The sequence below is a fragment of the Drosophila takahashii genome, chromosome 3R, assembly GCF_030179915.1.
Source record: "Drosophila takahashii strain IR98-3 E-12201 chromosome 3R, DtakHiC1v2, whole genome shotgun sequence".
Lineage (NCBI taxonomy): Eukaryota > Metazoa > Arthropoda > Insecta > Diptera > Drosophilidae > Drosophila > Drosophila takahashii.
The window spans coordinates 11,422,941-11,442,109 of NC_091681.1; the positions used below are offsets into that span (position 1 = coordinate 11,422,941).

The window sequence follows — 19,169 nt, forward strand, 5'->3', positions numbered from 1 at the left end:
AAAAAAATTTAAAGTGCGTCGGCCGGGAATCGAACCCGGGTCAACTGCTTGGAAGGCAACTATGCTAACCATTACACCACCGACGCCACAACGCAAGCGGCGCACAACGATAGTTTTACGCTGCGGGAAAGCAACTACCAATAACATTTCACTCAAACAAAACAAATTTATAGTGCACTTCAAACTTAGTTTTGATCGCACGTTTTCATTACAATACCGACGCTATCTATAAGCAAAGAGTATGAATATATAGAGGGGATATGGCATTCCAGCAGTCACTGCGGCGCAGTGTAACAGTATAACCTGCATTGCTCAATTCTAGTTGGAATCTAGTCGGTCGCGGCCTTGCTTGCCGTTTGGTCCAGTGGATAAGACATCTGACTACCAATCTAAGCTGTATGGGTATCGAATCCAGCTCTAGACTTTTTTTTTGCTTTTCTTTTTTTTATTTTATTTATTATTTGTATTAAAAAAACAAAACAATTTTTTGTATAACTATTTTTTTATTCGATTTTGAAGTTGACCTCTGAGGTTTTCAATGCTTTACGGTTTTGGTTTTTAGATTTTATTTAATAGTATTTCCATTGTTTTTAAGGGGTTTTTAATGTGTAATTTATGTTTTTTTTTTACCTTTTTTAACTTATTTAGGTTTTTATGTTATATTTTTTATACTTTCAGAAATATAAACAAATTAAAATATAAGGCATATATTATTACTATATATATTTACAATGCTTAATCTTTATTATTTTAGAAAAGAAACGTTTATTTATTTAAGAATAGTTTTTAAGATATAGGACCTAGGATCGATTTTTCGAATGACGGCTGACATTTCCTATCCTCTATTTCTCTCTCTTATTAAAAAAGTTATAAAAGATAGGAAGTTGGGAATAAGTGAGCGGATTCTGAGAATTTCTGCACAGCGTAAGTTTATTTCCGTCGAGTTTCACGGCCATTCCAATGCCCAGAAATCACCCTTAAGATTTCATGTTCTTAATTTGTAAGTAAAATATATATTTTTAACGCAAGAAAACTGTGTTATTAAAATTTATCAGACTAACTATGAATTAAGCAGAAATAATCGCTTGATAAAAATGTATAAAACAAGTAGAACAAAATTTGAAATTGATACAGATATCGAATTAACATCTTGCCTTCAGAGCTTTTTTAACTTTACGTTTATATAAACGTAGGTATAACGTCTATTTACGTTTGGATATTAGACAATGAATGATGGCATCAGTATTTTAGATGGAGAGTTTCAGATTCTCCCCGTGACGCCAAACTTGTATGATGAAGTTGAAGAGGTAGGCATTCTTTTATTGTATTTTTCCATTTTTATGATTTGTGCTATTTTATGCTCCCTGTAGATGCTGGTCAATATTTCAGTGAACCAAGAATACGGATGTCTGATCACCAATCTGAAGGAGTCTCCATTAGCCATATCCGAGCTGCGTAACTTGATTAGACACATCCTTTCCTTAGGACTTTCTTTCGCCATACGTCATGTGGAGAGTGGGATAGTTGTGGCCGGTATCGCTAACATTATATTTGTAAGTTTTTAAAGTCCTCGAGATACATTAATATCTATATCAATGTGCACCCAAACAGAATGTGAAAAGGAAGAACTTATATTACGATATTAGAGACCAGATCAGAAGCCCAAATATGATCAAGTATATTAAGTTGTGGGATGCAGTCGAATCGAGCTTGGATGTCAATGAGCATTTTCAGATGGACAGTACTATGGATGTAGAATACATGGGCACTTTGCAAAACTTTAGGCGACGCGGTCTGGCTAAAATTTTGTGCCAGCATACCATTGATTTCGCGACGCTCATGTCCAAGGGAAAGCTTCCTTCAGAAGTGTTCGCCCGGATGCCTGAGGAGGTGCAGATTGAAAGACCAAAGGCCGTTGTCACTGTAGCCACTTCGCTAACTGCTAGAAAAATTGGCCACATCCTGGGAATGCAAACGGTTCATACATGGAATTTCTCCGAGCTAAGATCTTTAGGGGATATAATCACAGACCGCACCGACGGTGAGTCTTCCCAATATGCAGAGCTGCAAATAATTCAAATTTAATTATGTTTGAAAAAATAAATATTAATTTGAAAGTTTATTTAAATATCTTAAAAAAGTCCGAGGTTCACTTCTTAGTGAGGGCAAGTCTGTTGAAATGCTAGAAACTGTTGAGTTATTTATAACCAACTAAAAATAACCTCGAGTTCAATAAAGTGCTCAATTGTAAACGTAGGTCGAATAAATCACTAATAGATTAAAAGATAAAGAAAACAATTTTAATGCTATTTTTACTTTTCCTTTTATTAATTTTAAGGTTTAGATTCTAATTTCCTCTTCCTATAACCAATCTTTGAATAAAATGTGTTAAAAGGCAAGCACTTTCATTGGAATAAGAAGGCAATACAAAAATTTGAGTAGAACACTGCTAATTAAAAATGTTTACATTTTTACATGTGCTTCATTTTTTCAGAAAGCAGAATATCGGTCAATTTGTTACGCATATAAGTTTGGTAAACTGTTATTGCGTGTAAAATTACAATTTCACAACTAAATTGTTTTAAAATATGCTAATTTATATTTTTTTTATTTTCTTCACATCTTACCCGAAAATGAACGACTGCATCAGCGTTTTGGATGGCGAATTTCAACTCCTCCGGGTGACCCCAGCAATTTACAATGAAGCTGAAGAGGTTAGCATCCAAGCAGTCTGAAAAATCAAATGGATCTAATATTTTTCCTTTAGCTTCTGGTTAATTTGTCGGTTAACGAAGAATTTTTATGCCTTACCGCCAACATAAAGGATTCGGAAGAGGCGACTCAAGAGCTTCGGACACTGATTAGACATATTCTATCCTGTGGAATTTCGTTTGCCATTCGACAAGTGGCTAGTGGACGAATTGTTACTGCCATGGCCACTATAATATTCGTAAGTTCATATTGATCGGCCTTTTTTACCACCTTAATAAGTGATCATCCTTAATGACAGAACTACAAAAAAGAATCCTCTTACTTTCATATAATGGCTAAGTTCAAAAGTCCTAGCATGGTAAGGTACAGACGGTTGATGGATGCCATTGAGAACAGCTTTGATATGTACAAGGAGTGGAAGGTGAACAATATTATGGAAGTGGAATATTTGGCCACTAAGCCGGAATTCAGAGGTCGAGGTCTGTCATCTATTTTAACCCAGTATGTCATTAGTTTTGGAAAGCTAATGTCTCAGGGAAAACTTCCACCCGAAGTATTTGACCAACTATCAAAGGAGATGCAAGTTGATAGACCCGGTGCCATATGTACAATTGTCACATCTCCAACATACGTGAGATACGCACAGAAGATTGGTCTTCAAGTGGCCTATAAGTGGAGAATTTCAGAGTTGAGGTCTTGGGGAGGAAGTACTGCAGCACATAGTGACGACGAAGCCTTCGAGTATGCAGAGCTCCATATGATAAAGTATTGAAATGCAAACCTTTTAGAATTGACCAATGTTTAATGTGGCTATCTCCATTTTGAGCCGTGTACTTACTTACTTCTTTAAAAATCTATCAAAAAGGAAAGCTCTTTATTATAATACATCTATATTTTTTGCCAAGAGTTTGTAGTCTAAATAAATCAACGTGTGAAAAAGTTCATCTGTTAGGCCCATAAATGAACAAGCGAGAACGTTATAGTAGAATCAATCCATCATGTACAGCCCATTCTTAGGAAACTTTTATAAAAACGGAAGCTATTAGGCAACAGAAATCCTAGAGTATTGAAACGGGTATGGTATATTTTGAGAAACACTAACATACAAAATTAAATTTTTAATTTTCTGATAATTTCTAACTTTTTAATTACTCTTTAAAATTACTAATAAACATGTTTCTATAATGTAACAAATAATGTAAGCGTAAAGTATTATTTGAAATATTAAACCAAATAAAAAAGTGTGTGTTTTGGTCCAAAACCCCTGTGTAACCTTTAAATGATTACATGATTTCATTTTATAATTGTTTAAACTAAATATTTTTTGATAAGGATTAGAGTCCTGCATAAGTACATTTGAATTGACAAACAAGTCCATTTTTGAAAATAGAGTGAGTGAGTGCAAGGGAGTTAACTTCGATAACTTGATTCACTTGATCAAAACAAGTGATACAAGCACAGAATAAAAGTAAGTGGGAGTGATAGGATTACTAAGCAAATTATTTCGCTGATTCTAAATAAATTTATATCTATTTATTTTATATTGTATCACTTGTTTTTCCTTATAAAAAAAATCAAGTGAAACAAGTGATTGAAGTTAACTTAAATTAAAAATTGACTTGTTTGTCAATTCAGGACAATAAGGATCTCTAGCGGAGTAGATCTATCCATATCTTTCTGTCCGTCCGTATGAAAGCTAAGATCTAAAAAACTTTAAGAGCTAAACATTTTTGGGCAGCGCAAAAAATGAAAGGTGTAGCTGACTTAAATGCACTTGTTCCTCTTAGGGATTATAAAATACCTCGTCTTATATAGTTGTATTTAACACAATTGGTTAAATAAAAATGGCTTCAGCCCATATAGATTGTTAAAAATGTTCAGGACGTTTCAAAAGTTTTAATCCTTGCTGAATCCCCTCAGCTCTCATCTCACCCTTTTATAAAATCTCATTGTTGATTTCAATTTTTGCACTTTTGAAAAAAAACTTTTCAAATGAGATTAAAATTTACACAATTCTCGGTTCGGTGAGGCATGCACTCGAAGGGATTTCGATTTCCCGGCGTTTCCCTAATGCCTGGTGTCAACACAGCGGATGGCCGGACTGCAGGGGCAGAAAATCGGGCGAGCAGTGTGATAAGCATTTCGATCCTACTTTTCCTCTACCTCAACAATGCTCTGGGGTTTTTAATTAGAATTCGAATAACAAAAAACTGAAAGTACTTTGCCAAAAGAACAGGGGGAGAGGGCAAGGAAAAAAACCCTTGCGGAGGGGCAATTGTGTGTAATGATATCGCAGATCACGAAAGACTAGCAAGACTCGTATATACACTCAAAAAATTTTTTTTCCTAAATTTTAGAAAATCGCCATAAAATGAAATTTTTTCTTAATTTTAGAAAATTTTCTGAATTTTAGAAATTGTATTCTTGAATCTAGGAAAAAAGACCATAAAAACAGAATTTTATGAAAAACCTTTCTAAAATTTAGAAAAATGATTTTTTTTCTTAAATCAATGGTGTTTTTTCCTAGTTTGCTCTCCAAAAGTTTTCTTAAATTAATGGCGATTTCGCCATTAAATTAAGAAAAAATGTACTTCAGCCCTTCCTATAATCTAGAAAGTCGCCATAAAAAATACGGTAAAATTTTCTAAATTTTAAGAATTTTTCTGAATTAAAAAAAAATGTTTTCTTGAAAACAAAAAAGTAGAATTAGAAAATCACCATAGATTTAAGAAAAACTTTTTGTATTTCTTTTATGCTTCTCACTCTTTCTTCGAAACGAAAAAGAAGAAGACAAGGGGTTAGTCCGCGGCGCGTTGCGACGACAGTTTTTGGCGTATGTATGTATATGTTTATGTGTGTTTGTGCGTACGATCGAGAATTTTCTTGTGCGTAGCTGTAACTTTTATTGCGTTGTTGTTTTGGAAATGCAGTCTCTCGCGAGAGAGTTGCTTGCGTTGCGCTGCATTTTGAACCCTTGTGCTCAGTTTTGGATGAGCATTCAAAGTAATAAGTTTGTGTTGAGCCCATTTAAGAAAGTTAAAGTGCGATCCCTCTAAGAGGCAATTAATAGGTAAGCAATTTAAATAAATTTAAATATAAATTTGGTAAGTGTGTGAAAATTTATGGTAAGCAAAGGGCATACTATTGCAGGCCGCAAATACCATCCTTCTCTAATATTAATTTTTATTTTCGATTGCAGGAATAATTTCAATTTCAGGTATTGTTGATAATTTGGCAGTAAGTAAATTTTAATAATAGGTAATATATTAAATACCTACTTTATATTAATATTAATAATTTTTATCTTTTTTGTTTTCTTTTCTTTTTTCTTTTTTGTTTAGGAAATATTTATAATGTAATTTTTATCTTTTTTTGTTTTCTTTTCTCTTTTTTCTTTAGGAATTATTTATTATCTTATTTTTATCTTTTTTGTTTTGTTTTCTTTTTTTGTTTAGGAAATATTAATAAATTTCTTTTCATCCTTTTTATTTTCTTTTCTCTTTCTTGTTTAGGAAATAAAATAGTAAAATAAATATGTATACATTTTATTAAAATAAATAAAATTTTCTGAAAATAAAAAAAGTCCTTTCTTATTTTAAGAAAAAAAATTCTATTTTCAAGAAAAGTACTTTCTGGATTTAAGGAAATTTTATGGCAATTTTTCTTGATTTTAGAAAAGTATTTCTGCTTTTCAGAAATTTTTTTCTAAATTTTAGAAAATTCCTTTCTAAAAAATACGGTAAATCGCCATCGACTGAAATTCATGGCGAATTTCTTGATTTAATGGCGATTTCGGGCTGTTTTTTTTTTGAGTGTAGGGTTGTCTGCCAAAGAGGCGGTTACGCTTGATTGTGCTATATGACGTGTGCATAATTCGCCGAGTGCCGACCAATTTATGGTCTGTTCAGCTAGTGGCAGTTAATTTTAAAATTACATAGAGAATATTTAATAATAATATAGAACCTGGTACTTATTTTCGGGTTTTGGGTGGCGGAATAAAAAAAATCAATTTGATTTATTAAATCTAAAGGTGACCTTAGGTCAAAAATTGCATTCGTTTGAATTGTGTTAATCCTATTTGATATAAGAATCATTAACAAAAGAATTGTTTTTTTATTTTCTTTTAATTTTAAATGACATTGTTATTAGTTGGTCTAACAATCCAACTGTCTTTTGATAATAATGGTTTTTATGGTCTAAGTATTATTATTACTGTAACTATAGGTGGGTGGTTATTTCGACATTTAGCTACTAATTATAGAGCTGAGTTTTTTACATTTATGTAGGAAATATGGTCTGCATATAGAGACATGGAAATTCGAAACTGAAATGGTCGCCAATTAGTAAAATAATGATTTTCTCTTTACAAGCCTTTCAGATAGTAACCCATTGGAATATAAACGTATTTTACTATCGTAACCTCTGATCTCTCATAAAAACCTCAAAGCTTTCAGCCCACAAATTTCCGCTGGAAGACAGCTTGATAATATTGAAAACTAATTTGTTTATACAGCTGCACAAAACGAGCAGCGCCGGCAACGATAACAACGCAGAAACAAAGACGAAGGACCGGGGGTAGGCGGCAGGCTCCTGGCAAAGGCAAAACAATTTGTTTATCATGGTAGCCTTAGTGAGGTTGTCTGATGATGAGGCAACACACACAGGACAGGCTCGGGAAAAAGGACAACAAACAAACAGAGTTCTGGCGAAGAGCAGGACGAGGATGAGCCCGACAACGCATCAGGGGAGGGAAGGAAACTCTGAACACACCGAGAAAAACAGGCCAGGTCTACTAAAAAGCACTAATTTTAAAATGTGATTTCTAAATTTCTAAAAACAAATTATATATTTTAGATCTAAATTGAAAAAAACCCTTTTTTTAAGAAATAACATTATTATTATATTACACTATATTTTTGAAAAGCTACAAAATAGTTAAGATAAGTTAATAGTTCTGTTTTGAAGGGAAATAAATGTTATTGGAGACTGTTCTTTATTTAATATATTATTCTTCCAGTGTAGCATATTTTGACACCCCTGTCTCTGCTGTGCCCCGAAAAATATGCAGTATATGTATACTGCAATCGCTTTTTAATGGAGTTGTTTCCCAAAAAGGGAAGGAGGTAATCCTAGACAGTGCAAATATTTGAATTTGTACTTCGCTAATGCTTAAAAATTATGCTGGTTGACAAATTCCGCTGGGGCTAACTTGACAGTAAAACTATTCTGTATATTTTTTACCATGTTTGCTGAGCTCGTCTTGGTTGCAACAAATCATTAATTAGACTTAGGAGTAGTACAAAATAATCCAAACGATGGAAACGACACAACCAAGATCCTTATTTCCGCACATCACTGCGGAACTTGTGCAGCTGGCATCTCAACCCCTTTAATGCGCCTCCGCCCCCTGGGGCAAAACACTTGTCTACATCAAACATCAACACCTTCCATTGTCAAGCACTTGGGCAATAATTCCGCTTAAACAGATAAACGAGCGCTCGAATCAAAAAACAATTGAACGCGCTCACAATGTGAAAATGGTATAGAGCATGGCCTGAAACATCAAGTTCTTCACCCCCCCCAAACCTCTGGGTAAACTTAATAAGCTTATGACACCCTGCAAATGCAACCCTGCATGGCTAAACTTTCAGCTTGCCGAGCTCCGATTGGTGGACACTTGGGCACCGCCCCTTTAGCTGTATCTTTGATGTGGCACCGCCATTGAAAGATACAATATGTGGCACACTATCCACCCCGTGCCGCACCCTTCTGATCAGAAAGGTCCTGTGGAAGTTCGAGGACCGATTTCCAGGCTCAGGCATTCGCTTCCCGGCAGTCTGTGAGTTCGGAACACATCGCGCTTCGATGTCAGAGCCCGCGGTATCTTTCCATTTATAAGGATTATTGGCGTGTTGATTACTGGGAAATTCAGTAATTAAATCGTGTGTGTGAAAATATTTGGTGCTTGGGTGATGTGCAATTTGAAAGTGTAGTGAACCACTTCTAGGAAATAAATAAGCTTCGATACTTTTGGGATTTAAATCAAAGGAATATTGCAACAGAATACTCTTTAGTAATTGAGGTATGTTTAAAAGCGAATGTGTAGTTATGGAATTTAAAATTAGTTTTAATAAAAAAGTGTGATTATTTGTATTCTTATATCAAAGCGTTATAATCTTCAACAAATAAATAAAGATAATATTTACTATTCGTATGATCAAAATAAAAACCAAGAGAAAAAGCTATAATCGAGTGGCACGATTATTAGATACCAAATTTAAAACAAGAATTAACGCCTATTTTGGTGATCAATTATAAAATTTGAACGGCGACAGCGCCTAGCGAAAGGCAGTGGATATCACTGGCCGTCCAAGCATTAAATGTGGGCGCTAGATAGGACTTACGTTAAGGATGTTTCTGGGTGTTAGAGGAGGCGTGGCTCTGTGATTTTACAACCTGCGCCGCGGAGGAATGCACAGAATCTGCATGGTCTCCGACATCTAAGAGTACAGACGACGGAAATATCTATTTAAACTAGGCTAGTGATCCTGATGAAAAAGAAATATATTTAAAGGATCGGAAATGCTTCTTTGTAATTGTTTTGCTCAACGAGTATAACAATAATTTTAAATGTGTTATATTGAAATTAATATAATTAATTTTATTGGTGCGCATATGTCACTCACACATATTTCAAGGATCAACGCTTCCTTAAATATAATAATTTATTAGATATTTACCTTATTTACTCGTAGTGTAAAAGGGTATATTGTATTCGTGCAAAAGTATGTAACAGGGAGAAGGAAGCTTTTCCGACCCAATAAAGTATATATATATATTTTTGATCAGGATCACTAGCCGAGTCGATCTAGCCATGTCCGTCTGTCCGCCTTGGCTTCCTACGCAGCGCAAGTTTATTTCAGCCGAGGGCCACCCTCCTCTAACGCCTACAACCACCCACAAACGATTTTAACCTTTCAAGATTTCAGATTTCAAAATGTAGAAGAAATTTTTCGTATCGGACCATTCGTTGAAAATATGCCCGATCAAAGTTTTCTATCGCCATCTCCCTCGCACTCGCTTTAGCTGAGTAACGGGTATCTGATAGTCAGGGCACTCGACTATATCGTTCTCTCTTCTTTTATTATAGAAATGTCAAATAAACATAACTTACCTTGGGGTCAATAAATTAATGAGGTAGATTTTTAGAGCTTACAGTTACTTTGATAAGTTTTAGTATCTTTTTGACAATTGATATGACATCCTTTAAAATGTTTTCGTTTTTACTGTTCACCAACTCGTTCATAAACTACTATCATGTATATGACACATTTCATATCTATTAACCACTAAACTGTATCTTATCTAATCTAAATAATGTTGAGCATGTTTATTACCGATATCAACAACTAAACAAGTTCAACAAAAGGAAGTAACCCCTAACATATTAAATACACTTTTAGAGAGAAGCAAAAGTCAAGGACCCACAACACGCGTTTCACTTGTTCTTTTGGCTGACACCCTCCAGGATTTTGAATCTTGAGGCACGTGCTGGTCACGCGTCGCCAATCATCGGATCGGAAGTGTTAGCTTTACCGTTATGCACTTGTCTGGCAATTAAGGATACAAACAGAAGCGCAACAGATTTTTGAGATCCGTTTTCCCTGATTGCCTGACAATGTTTTCCATGGACAACTTTGACTTGGAGGCCACGATGGCGCGCCATTTCTTCGAGGGATCACAGGCCACCAACGCCTCCACCTCCAGCTCCGATTACTTTTTCGGTGATGAGCACAGCTCGGAGAGCGACGACGAGGATGATGCCTACAGCAGCGGATTTAACAGCGACCAGGAGAACACCGAAAAGACGTAAGCATGCCATTTGTTTACAGCCGGATCCCAATTAATCGAGTCCAGCTTCTCCCCATTCAGCCGGAGGAGCCACAAGCCTCGGCGCTTGAAGTGCGCCTCCCAAATGGCCCAGCAACGGCAGGCCGCTAATCTCCGAGAGCGTCGACGGATGCAGAGCATCAACGAGGCGTTCGAGGGTCTACGCACCCACATTCCCACGCTGCCCTACGAAAAGCGACTGAGCAAGGTGAGCTTAAACACTTAGCCTATTTTTGCAGGATAACAGATCTCAAAAAACGGTATTTAAGATTAAAGAATAAAACTTAAATAACTTAGATTATTCTAATCTTATAATTCATTTTGAATTGAAGATGAAACATTCATCATGAAACCCATCGCAAAGGGTTTTTTTTTCGTATAGAGGCTATAGCCAGCGGGATCAGTTTTCAATAAATCATATTTGTGTAAAACAATAAAATTTAGAAAACTATATTTACAAACTATATCCTATCTGACCTTAAAAAATTAGAAACTGGCAAGAATAAATGTGTTTAGAAATACAAGGCAAATAAAACATGATTTTAAATAATATCCAATAAAAACTTTCTCATTATTTCTCCTTAAAATAACGCCTCCAAATTAATTTCCTCGCCAGGTCGACACACTCAAGTTGGCGATCAGCTACATAACCTTCCTTAGCGAGATGGTAAAGAAGGATAAGAATGGCAATGAACCCGGTCTAAGCTTGCAGCGCAATTACCAAAAGGAACCGCCCAAGAAAATCATCCTTAAGGATCGCAGTGAGTTGTCAATCAATATCAATCAATTGTCAGGCATCGTGTGGGCGGACGGTCAGTGGATCTGGTACACATTTAATAACATAATTCATCTAGGCCATCGGCCCTGTTCAAAGGTTATCTATGGATGGTGTGCTTCTTGTACCGAACACGGCCTGAACAGGGGATGCTGAGCTGCATCCTCGCATCGATTTTGGGTCTGCCGTGTCTGCCTAAGTGTAACTAATTAGAATTTTCACACTTTTCGCGCGGGGTTTTGGGTTCGCATTGCGGGCTTTGCGTGACTGCCAGCCAAGCAAATTGTTTTGCTCATTGCCGTCGCATCGATCATCGAGGATGTGGATATGTGGATGCGGATGTGGCATGCCAGGGTTTTCACGAGTTCCAACCGGGATACAATGCCAGTGGATTAGGGGTTTCCGTGTGCCAGCTCATAAAAGTTGCTTTGGTCACGGTTTTTTGGCTAATAATTTTCCTATTCAAAATGTATGACACTGCAGGCTGCAACGAGTTCTTCGGCAAAGGGATCCTTGGAAAGCATCTGCATAGCTAATAGACCTCGCACTTTGAAACCAAAGGGGTGTCGATTTGGGGTTTTGCGAATAGGAAAGGGCGACGCTACTCGTTGAGTGTTATGTATAGCCCTTAAAAAATGTCAACTTTTTTTTTAAAGATTTTTTTCTATTCATGTGTGTCACAACACAAATTCGAACTGGTTAAAGTTGAGTTAAAACTGGTTTTAGAATGGGAAGAAGTCTCATCAGTGAAGTAATTTGTATTAGAATTTACTGCTTTGGGAATTGTTTTTTGAAAAAAGTGGTTGTATTATACCGTTTATATATGGCTAAATATAATCGGAAAATAAATTAATGTGGATTAAGTTATTTACATTTGTACGTAGGGGAATTGATTTTAGATACCGTTTCAATTTAAATTGAGTGCACTTCTTATAAATGGAATGAATTTGCAGAAATACCATATTCTAAAGATATATTAGATAATAATATCCATAACGTAGTCTAATAGTAAACGAACTTCAAATAGGAAAGTGTTTAAACTCCATAGGCTTCATAAAAATGAATTTAGAGGGGTTTCCCTTGAAGTACAAAATTACATTGAATTATTCTTGTAAGAAGACTTTGATAAGCTTACTTATTGATCAAGTTAAAACAAGCAACAAAATGAAATAGATTTTATTTATGGCTGCCTCCTTCTGGGCCTATTTATCAGACCATTCGATGTAGTTCCAACACTGGTAAAAAAAAAATGGTAAATGTCACTATTTTACCATTGTTTCAATTATTTTTCCCAGCGAAATAGATCCTAACATGAAAATAGTAAAATCGTATATGGCGCATAGTTAATAATGTTTTAAATATTTTTATAGTAAATTCAAAGATTTTTGTATTTGATTTGACTATTTTTTTTATCCAGAATCTTGTAATAATAATTTACAAATTTGTTTTTTTTTTTCGAGTGAGCGCCTAAAATATTAACTTTAATTTTGAAATGCAGTTATTTATTGTCATTACAATCAAAAATATTACTGTGAACTTAAAAGAGCATTCTGCCTCGATAGGAAATAATATGGGCATGGCTCAGGGGTCAAGGGTTAGGTTTTGATACTATTTTGTGCTCGGGGGTACCAGGTTCAAGTCCCGCTGACACCACAACTTATTTTTTTTTTTTTTTGTGATTAGTAATTCTTACAACTTTTTTAATACAATATTGTTCTTATAAATGTTAAGGAAATGTTTAATACGCTTCTTAAAAACTTTTTACTTACTCTGCCTCAGACGGTTTCGAACCGGGGTCCTCTCGCATCAGAGGTAGATGCCTTACCCATTGATCCATCGCACCATGTTACGCGCAAGTGGATAAGTTCAACTTAAATGTAAAGTTAACACGATCCATAACACATATAACTTTTTAAAACTAAAAATGCTACATTTCACTCATACATTTTATGGAAATTTAATTTAATATTATTTGAATCTTGACTTTCAAAATAATTGTGTCAAATAAACTTTTTATTCAAAATAAATTGCGAAAGTATTTAATCGGATCAGAAAAAACATTGATTATACTATGTATACACTCAGAAAATGAATCGCCCTGAATTTTAGAAAATCGCCTATGGATTTGCTTCACTGGCGATTTTTTTCTTTAAAATAAAAAAATTTTCTACTGGTAAAGAAAATTTTCTTCCAATTAATCAAAATTCATTAAATTCAAGAAATATTCCAGAAATATAGAAAAAAATCGCCAGTAAAGCAAATCCATAGGCGATTTTCTAAAATTTTTTTTTGAGTGTATAACTTACTATTTACAATACTAAAAACTACCATTGCGACTTTGGTTTTCAACATCAGTAATATCATTTCAAATATAATTCCCTTCGATTTTATTATTTTTATATTTGAATGAAGGTTTAAATATGCTTTTTATTAAAATCAATGATTTATTTATTTGATTTAACTGTGAAAAGTAGTAACTGAAATCAACTAAAAAAATATTTGATTTTAATATATTTGCGTTTTTTTTACCAGTGAACCAAATGAACATGCAAGCTCTGATGTGTAATTTGTGTCTACCTGATAAAAGTCCCACATGCACCACACATACACCTTGCCCGATTCCATCTCCTCAACCTCTGACAAAGGGGGAGAACAGTTTGGGGGTGGAGAAACCGAACCGAACCAAATAGTAACAATAACAGGAACAACAAAGCCCAATAGACATAATCATAGCGTGAGAAATTCGTTACACTCCGGCAGATGGCCGCTGTCGCCGTCGCCGCTTAAAGGCCAAATGGAAGGCGACCAGGTCAGAACGGAACGGAGCAAGAACAGCACAGCCGAAGCGGGGAGATGGCCATGTTGATGGCGAAAGCGTTTTCATGCTTAACGGGCATTAAAAATGTTGCTGCAAAAACAAAAATACAACGAAAGTTTTCCGGGGGGAAGCTCCACGAAACGCCCATTTAAATGGGTGCAAAGATGGCCGAGGGAATGGGGATTTTTGGCACGCGGCTGGCATATGTTCACACCAACTTGCAAAGATGCGGAAGCTGCGCCGGAAAATGGTCGGGGTCGCATATTTGAGCAGCACCCGCATGAGGCACTCGAAAACTGCGAGTGCTACAAATTGCCCGACTTGGGTGGTATGTTGGTTCTGATTGGATATAGCCATTGAGGGAGGAGGGTGTCGGATGAGGATTCCGGTCCGGGCTTTGCTTTTGGTTTTCGGTTTATTTGTCCAAGGCAAATGGCGGGGCGCAGCGGGGTGGCAGCTGCAACAACAAACCGGGGGTTCCCGGCCACCAACATCAACCCTTTGCCGTATTTGTTTGCCCTGCGAGATGATGGGCCCGTAATGTGGTCGCTAATGGCATTTGCTCAGTTTTTGGCAACAATTTTAATTGTTTGGGCGGCGCTTGACTCTGTGCGATGGGAATTGTTGCAGTTTGAGTACCCCTTACTACATCGATTGCAACAGCAACTTTATTACTGCAATAAATATTTTGGGTCTGTGACAAGTGAATTTCAAATTTTTGACTAAGAAATACATTTGAAAACCTCGCACTTTGAAGTTTTTAATAAGTAGCCACTTAAAGTGAAAGTAAAGTGTCGTCCCTCGACTTCATTCAGGTTTCCCTTTATATGGTATGATGTTGCTAATTAAGAAAATATATTAACTTAATGTTGCAATGGCAATGCAAGCACTTTTCAAATTCAACAAATTAAACAAGTAACCCGTGGGGTGTATATTCTTTTTTTATGTAAACTTTTATTATGTGTAGTTCAATGTTTACTAACTTTATGTTCCTTCCTTTATCTATCACTTGCAGCTGGCGGTGTGGCGCACTCATTGTCCTGGTACCGCAAGGGCGACCGATATCCGGGCAGCAAGCTCTACGCCCGCACCTGGACACCCGAGGATCCCCGGGGGCCCCACTCGCAGCCCCTGCCGCTGTACAACAACAGCAACTCGAATCAAAATCAAAACAGCAACCAGAGCAGCGACGATTTCAGCGGAAGTGCCGATATGTCCGATCCGGGAGCAACGGCCAGTATTTTTAGCAGCGGCAGTGGAATGTGAATTGTGCACTTCAGGATCCCGGAAAGATCTGAGGACAGTCAGAGAGAATGAGATTCAATGGAAATCCTACTAGTCAAGCCTTGCTAGTCATGGCATCTAACACATATTAACCAACTTAATAATTATATGAGGAAAACATGTTCTGTGGTATTTAATTGCTCTAAGTTCGCTAATATCTAAATGTTATACATAGTGGTTTAGTTTAAATCGAATAAACATTTCACACAAATCTACTCAACAATATCTAATTGCAGTTCAAGCGACGAGGGCAAAAGGAACAATTGGAGGATAAATTATATAGTTATCAGCACGAGCGTGTATTGAACACCTGGCCCTGGTTGTCCTCGTGGCCTCTGCACCCTGCCATTGTCGATATCATTAAAAAAGAGGGACAACGGGCGAACAGACAAATATCATAAAGTACAAGTGCAGTTCGTGGGGGTGGGTGTAAATTGTACACTCTAAGAAAAACGCTATAATTAATCTAAAAATCAATTGATCTTACGAAGCTATGTTTTGTATCTGCAACAAAAAAAATGGCATATGTCAATTTGGATTCTTGGTTATATTAATTAAAGTGGAGAATCAGTTAGCATTAAAGAGCTTGATCCTAAAAAGTAGGCATATAATGTTTTATATTTTCAATTCCTTTCTAAATATTCTAAACAATTTAAGGATTTTGGATGTGCATATTTTATAACTAAATTCTGTTTTAGTAATTATAAGTTCTTTAGTTTTTTCAATATTTTTTTCTTGTGTACGCTACGGTTTAAGAGGAAGCGCAACTAGAAAATTATTTCCGGTCTTCCGACATGCATGCCCACACGCTGGATAGAATTTTCTTTATAAAAAATGAGAAATTATTATTTTTAAGCGTTTTTATTTGGCGGAGTGAGCGTGCCATTTAAAACATCATTATGACTGTCAACCGTTGGAACGGGCAGATGGTGTCCGTTTGGCTGAGCAATTGAGATGTTTATCTGCAATTAGGATTAGCTCGTGGCAGGGGTGATTCAGCGATGACGTGATTGAACGTTCCGATTGTGAGCCGATCCAAGTTAATATCTCAATTCGATCGTATGTAAATGTATGCCTTCTGTTTAGTTTGCTGTGGTCAAAGATTTAATTAACTGTCGGCGGCAACAGCTGCACAGGGTTATCAAAATCTGATAAGAGGCTTTCTGAGGGCGTGTGTGTTGAGAAATTTGGAAATTCTGATTATTACTATTTGAATATATAGACAAATGAATTTATACACATGTTGTGATGCATATTTACGCCCTGCAATACCAGAATCATAAGCGGTTGTTTTAGGAATATTATGGACAACCATTTAAATTTATATTTATAAATATAAATGTTTTGTGTATTATAGTATTATAGTACGAAAAAATTTAATTTTTTTTCTCCAAGAGGCAAACATTTTCAACAATCTGTACATGCGCTCAAAACAAAGCCATTAGTAATGCTGATAACACTAGTTCACAAAATAATATTTATAAAGCCCTTCCCAGCAGTTAAATGCACTTTCTGTTATTGCTGGACGCCTGGATCATGAAAATGCCACTAACTTTTATTTCGATTGCACATTTTTTTGTAAATATTTCTTGAAAGTTCAATATGTTAAATTTCTGATTTTTTTTCAAATTTCTTTTTTGACGAACGCTGTTCAGCGGTTTTACTTTTATAAACATAAAGTCAAAATACTTTGAGTGATATTTTTATGAGTAAACATATATTTTTTGTGGTCTTTTAGCAATTTAATAATAATATCTGAAAGTATAAGACAAGAAGTAAATATATCGTTCCACATATTGAATATTTTGCGTGCTTCTCCTAATAAATGTTATGCTATTATTCTACTGGTTCCAGTTTGAGATTCGTCAGCTTTGTAGTGATAGAGTTTTTATAGTCTGTAAAATATTCCTCAACCTCGTTCCGGCAACTTAGCATGATATTCTTAAGACAGAGACTTATGGAAATCGGATCAGCATTGTTCAATCGATACGCTAGATGCTGCTTCAGGTGAGGCGCCAGTCCCAAGCGGGCCAGGATATCCAACTCATAGGAGTCGTAGTTGGGATGTTTCTCCGCAAGGAATTCAGAGCACTTCTCATAAATGTCCAGGCACTGCAAGGACTTCTTTTCGCTTTTCATAAAGCTCCGTAGCAGTTTACAAGCCTCCGAGTCTTGCATGGTCTTTTCGACGCTCTTTGACAGCGCGATAATCCTTTCTACCTCCGCCAATGTCATGCTCTCTACCAGCTCCTCAAAATGTTCCTATAGTTTTCGAAAATTAATGATTTGCTTACATTTTACTAATTGTATATAAACCTTTTTCGAATGGGAAGCCATGGCGTAAGTATTTAAACAAATGTATTTTAAAATTAGGAATAATCGTTTTAATGGTTGGGCAGTGCCTTTTATAGTCTCGATTTCAATGCTGCTTACTAAGCGCCCGAACCTTTATCTTTTAACTTTAAATCCGAAGTGGCAAACTCATTCTACTTCACATTCTTCATCACTGTAAATTGAATCACTAAACTATACGAACAAATGGAAAATGTTTAACGAAATGGGTGTATCCCAGAAATCTTCAATAGTTGCTTATTCTAGAAATCTGCAACATTTGTCCATATAAAATGCAAACAAAAAATCATGATTAACTTTTTTGTTATAATTTTTGAAAGACCGTGCCGTGAACAACCGGAAAATTTTATAAACCAAATTTGGTATTGAGATTTTCATTCCGTAGGCCCTTTAATTAAAGCGACCAATATCATATATTATCTAATATTATAAAGTTGTTGTACAAAAGTAATAGTCTGCTCCCGTAAGATACCCATTAAAATATGAACGTACTTGCCTTGTTTGAATTTTTCTTTCTTGGCGGGTAATTTTTGAAATTGGCAGCGCTGGTACTGCCAACCGCTCGGTAAAAATAGTGAATTGGCCAGTATTTTCGTGTTGTCAACACTGGAGCTGTTGGCACCCTGTGGGCCTGTTTTGTTCGAGTTTTTTTTGCCCAAGTATGGCGCACCCTGTGGGCCTGTTTTGTTCGAGTTTTTTTTGCCCAAGTATGGCGCACCCTGTGGGCCTGTTTTGTTCGAGTTTTTTTTGCCCAAGTATGGCGCGCCCTGTGGGCCTGTTTTGTTCGAGTTTTTTTTGCCCAAGTATGGCGCGCCCTGTGGGCCTGTTTTGTTCGAGTTTTTTTTGCGCAAGTTTGGCGCACCCTGTGGGCCTGTTTTCAGTTGCATTTCAAAATTTTAGCCGCGTAAATAAATGTAAAATTAATGTAAAAGCACTAGAAAAGTATAAACAATATACAACCCTAGTCAAAAGTATTTTCACAAATTTGAATGTTAACTGTACTCATATTTTGAACTTATAATATAAACATTTTGGCTCCTATGGAAAGAATACTTCAATTCCGTTTAAATGACACAAAAATTCTCTTAACCCATGAAGCACCTTTTGAAAAGTGAGCAAATTAGACAATTTTTTTTGAAAGTCAAATTTTCAACTTTTTTCCTGGGGCTTAAAACAAAAAAGTTTTGATGCGAAGTTGTTCCCCAATCAAAACTAATAATAACTGCAAAAAAAAAAAAATTCAAAATATTTTTCCTTGTATTTTTTATGATTTTTTGAAAATAGCTATTTAAGCCGCTTTTTCTTCCTTTTCATACAAAATTTTACTGAGATGTCTCC

The 19,169-nt window shown here is 35.8% G+C and overlaps 3 protein-coding genes and 1 non-coding gene across 7 annotated transcripts; 2 read left to right on the forward strand and 2 right to left on the reverse strand.

The window, feature by feature from the left end:
* Positions 1-14: 14 nt before the first annotated feature.
* On the reverse strand, positions 15-86 carry TRNAG-UCC (transfer RNA glycine (anticodon UCC)). Its single transcript has one exon. It is a non-coding gene; the product is annotated as a tRNA-Gly (tRNA).
* A 1,052-nt stretch (positions 87-1,138) lies between these two features.
* On the forward strand, positions 1,139-3,700 carry LOC108068204 (uncharacterized). 3 transcript variants are annotated; one of them, XM_017157630.3, is made up of 5 exons: positions 1,139-1,307; positions 1,371-1,553; positions 1,612-2,041; positions 2,651-2,714; positions 2,768-2,947. In XM_017157630.3, exons 1-4 carry the CDS (start codon positions 1,227-1,229, stop codon positions 2,683-2,685), a joined length of 729 nt encoding a protein of 242 aa, XP_017013119.3. In that variant the 5' UTR covers positions 1,139-1,226; the 3' UTR covers positions 2,686-2,714; positions 2,768-2,947. The 3 variants fall into 3 exon arrangements, with proteins under 3 accessions (XP_017013119.3, XP_070073101.1, XP_017013118.3); XM_070217000.1 differs by having other exon boundaries at positions 1,612-2,714; XM_017157629.3 differs by lacking the exons at positions 1,139-1,307; positions 1,371-1,553; positions 1,612-2,041 and adding an exon at positions 3,011-3,700 and having other exon boundaries at positions 2,559-2,714; positions 2,768-2,950.
* A 6,690-nt stretch (positions 3,701-10,390) lies between these two features.
* Positions 10,391-15,694, forward strand: Fer1 (48 related 1). Of its 2 annotated transcripts, none has more exons than XM_017157706.3 (4): positions 10,391-10,581; positions 10,630-10,810; positions 11,219-11,363; positions 15,211-15,694. In XM_017157706.3, the coding sequence occupies exons 1-4, from the start codon at positions 10,391-10,393 to the stop codon at positions 15,459-15,461; spliced, it is 768 nt and encodes a 255-aa protein (XP_017013195.1). In that variant the 3' UTR covers positions 15,462-15,694. The 2 variants fall into 2 exon arrangements, with proteins under 2 accessions (XP_017013195.1, XP_017013196.1); XM_017157707.3 differs by having other exon boundaries at positions 10,645-10,810.
* A 1,551-nt stretch (positions 15,695-17,245) lies between these two features.
* LOC108068215 (uncharacterized) lies at positions 17,246-17,926 on the reverse strand. The gene is made up of 2 exons (XM_017157642.3): positions 17,796-17,926; positions 17,246-17,741 (listed from the first exon to the last, which is right to left on the reverse strand). Exons 1-2 carry the CDS (start codon positions 17,814-17,816, stop codon positions 17,316-17,318), a joined length of 447 nt encoding a protein of 148 aa, XP_017013131.2. The 5' UTR covers positions 17,817-17,926; the 3' UTR covers positions 17,246-17,315.
* Positions 17,927-19,169: the final 1,243 nt, after the last annotated feature.

Excerpts from the sequence above, each read along its gene's own strand:
- LOC108068204 (XM_017157629.3), top strand. The coding sequence starts at position 2,589 with ATGCTAATTTATATTTTTTTTATTTTCTTCACATCTTACCCGAAAATG. Across the intron at positions 2,715-2,767 it reads TTTACAATGAAGCTGAAGAG|CTTCTGGTTAATTTGTCGGT; the intron begins GTTAGCATCCAA and ends TTTTTCCTTTAG. Across the intron at positions 2,951-3,010 it reads CCATGGCCACTATAATATTC|AACTACAAAAAAGAATCCTC; the intron begins GTAAGTTCATAT and ends CCTTAATGACAG.
- Fer1 (XM_017157706.3), top strand. The coding sequence starts at position 10,391 with ATGTTTTCCATGGACAACTTTGACTTGGAGGCCACGATGGCGCGCCAT. Across the intron at positions 10,811-11,218 it reads ACGAAAAGCGACTGAGCAAG|GTCGACACACTCAAGTTGGC; the intron begins GTGAGCTTAAAC and ends TTTCCTCGCCAG. Across the intron at positions 11,364-15,210 it reads AATCATCCTTAAGGATCGCA|CTGGCGGTGTGGCGCACTCA; the intron begins GTGAGTTGTCAA and ends TATCACTTGCAG.
- LOC108068215 (XM_017157642.3), bottom strand. The coding sequence starts at position 17,816 with ATGGCTTCCCATTCGAAAAAG. Across the intron at positions 17,742-17,795 it reads TGGCTTCCCATTCGAAAAAG|GAACATTTTGAGGAGCTGGT; the intron begins GTTTATATACAA and ends CGAAAACTATAG.